Source organism: Cyprinodon variegatus, unplaced genomic scaffold (assembly GCF_000732505.1).
Source record: "Cyprinodon variegatus isolate N-32 unplaced genomic scaffold, C_variegatus-1.0 Scaffold796, whole genome shotgun sequence".
Classification (NCBI taxonomy): domain Eukaryota; kingdom Metazoa; phylum Chordata; class Actinopteri; order Cyprinodontiformes; family Cyprinodontidae; genus Cyprinodon; species Cyprinodon variegatus.
This window is the reverse complement of record NW_015151249.1, coordinates 82,438-84,243: the sequence shown is the minus strand read 5'-3', so window position 1 is coordinate 84,243 and position 1,806 is coordinate 82,438. Positions and strand designations below refer to the sequence as shown.

The window sequence follows — 1,806 nt, the reverse complement described above, 5'->3', positions numbered from 1 at the left end:
TGCTATTGAAACCTGCTGACCCTATAAAATCTGTGACATATTTTCAGCCAGGTGCTCGATACATGTCAGATTGGACAAAGTGTAACGTTAATTGACAACCACTGATTAATCTAATTTACCAAGTATGCCTGTAGATGAAGAAACTGCTATCATGACTGAACTCAAGCATTAGATTCAGAGTTGAGCTTTTAACATTGCTTCATCATTCATGTTTCAACTCACTGTTGGATGTTTGAACATTATTTTCAACTCATATTGGCAAAAATATAAGTTGAATTATTTTCATCATAAAGCGGCAAAAACATTTAAAAGGCTTGTTTGTAAAAAAAAAAAAAAAATGTTTATTAGACATACAACTCAAATATGGCGGATATTTCAACACCGGATCCATGATGAGGACATTTTTTCAACAGCCGTTAAACGTTGAAGGTCAGTTGAATGCCAGCTGGGTAAATTCTTTCCAAAGTGTGTTAAATGCTATCCTTCTTCTAATTATGTGCATTCTAGGCCCTTTGTGTCGAATTATGGGTCCAAGATGACAATAAAGCTTCTAAATATATTATCGTAGACCATTATACACCCACACACACACACACACATATATATATTTGCAATAGTTTAGTTAACTACATCAATAATGATTTAAAAAAAGAGAAAGTTTATTTCACAGAATAATTCATTTAAAGGACCATACAGACTTCTTCATTGCAGGCAACAATCAGCATCCATAGAGCAACAAGGTGACATCAGCTAAGAGGAGCAGCTGTGATGTTGTTGGTCTGAACCTGTGGGCCGAGCGATGCATCAAAGGCCACATACTCCAACTGGAATCCACCGGCGGTGAATGAAGCGTCAGAGAGAAACTTCAGGGTCATGACATTTCCTGAAACACAGCAGAGGTGGATCTGATTAAGAACTTCAAAGTCTACATGGAGTACCAAGGTACTAGAATAAAACAATGATTTCTTTTGGATATCTAGCAGATTATGAGCTGGTCTTTTCCTCGTGTTGACATGCAGACATCTCTCTGCCTGTGGCTTTATTATACAGATTTTAAAGTAAAGGAAGATCTGTTATTTTTGTTTGGTTGCTTGGTCATTTTACCCCAGTAGAGGGAGCTCTGGAGCAAGAAATTGTTGATGCCAAAGTACAAAACTCAAATATTCACACATCTAAATCAAAGAGTAAAGATTTCATTTTGTTTTCTATAAGCTGATTAAGATTCCCATTTGTTTTCTTGTTACTAGAAATAAATATTATTCATAGAAGCATTTATTCTCTTAATCATCTGTTATATTCTACCGTAAAAGGTCTGGTTATTTTTGCAAACTGACATTTAAAACAAAGAAATTATGCATGTTAAGAAAAAACTAAATAATAAAAGATCTCCTGCAGGTAGATATTATTTATAACAACTTTATATAAAGTAAACCATTTGTAAATTGGCAAATGATGAAACAGTAATGATAAAAGAAAATTGTAAAAAGCATTCACAAAACTGTAATTAAGTCCATAAGATTAAGAGGAATTATTAGTCGTAAGTGTTGCATTAAAGGAAAAAACTAAGTGAAAACAGACAGTTTCTTTCTTTCTATAGTTTGTCTATCAGAATCCAAACTAATTCTTTGATTTTATTTCATTTTTATTCTTTTCCCCATGATAATGGTGGAAATAATGTCAGCTTACCTGTGCTGATGATGTCATCTGGTAAATAATCACCACAGAACCTGAAACAAGATTAAAAAAAAATAAGAATAAATAAAAACAAAGATTACTTTAAAAAAGGGAAAACAATTTAATTAAATT

The 1,806-nt window shown here is 32.8% G+C and overlaps 1 protein-coding gene across 1 annotated transcript in view; it reads right to left on the bottom strand.

Annotated features, from left to right (window-relative positions):
• Positions 1-351: 351 nt before the first annotated feature.
• Positions 352-1,806, bottom strand: part of tnfaip6 (TNF alpha induced protein 6) — a 26,861-nt gene continuing 25,406 nt past the window's right edge. Inside the window, exons 5-6 of the mRNA XM_015396416.1 lie at positions 1,687-1,727; positions 352-883 (exon numbers count right to left, since the gene is read on the bottom strand). Coding sequence (XP_015251902.1) covers positions 747-883; positions 1,687-1,727 — 178 coding nt within the window. The 3' untranslated portion in view covers positions 352-746. The remainder of the gene's footprint in view (positions 884-1,686; positions 1,728-1,806) is intronic.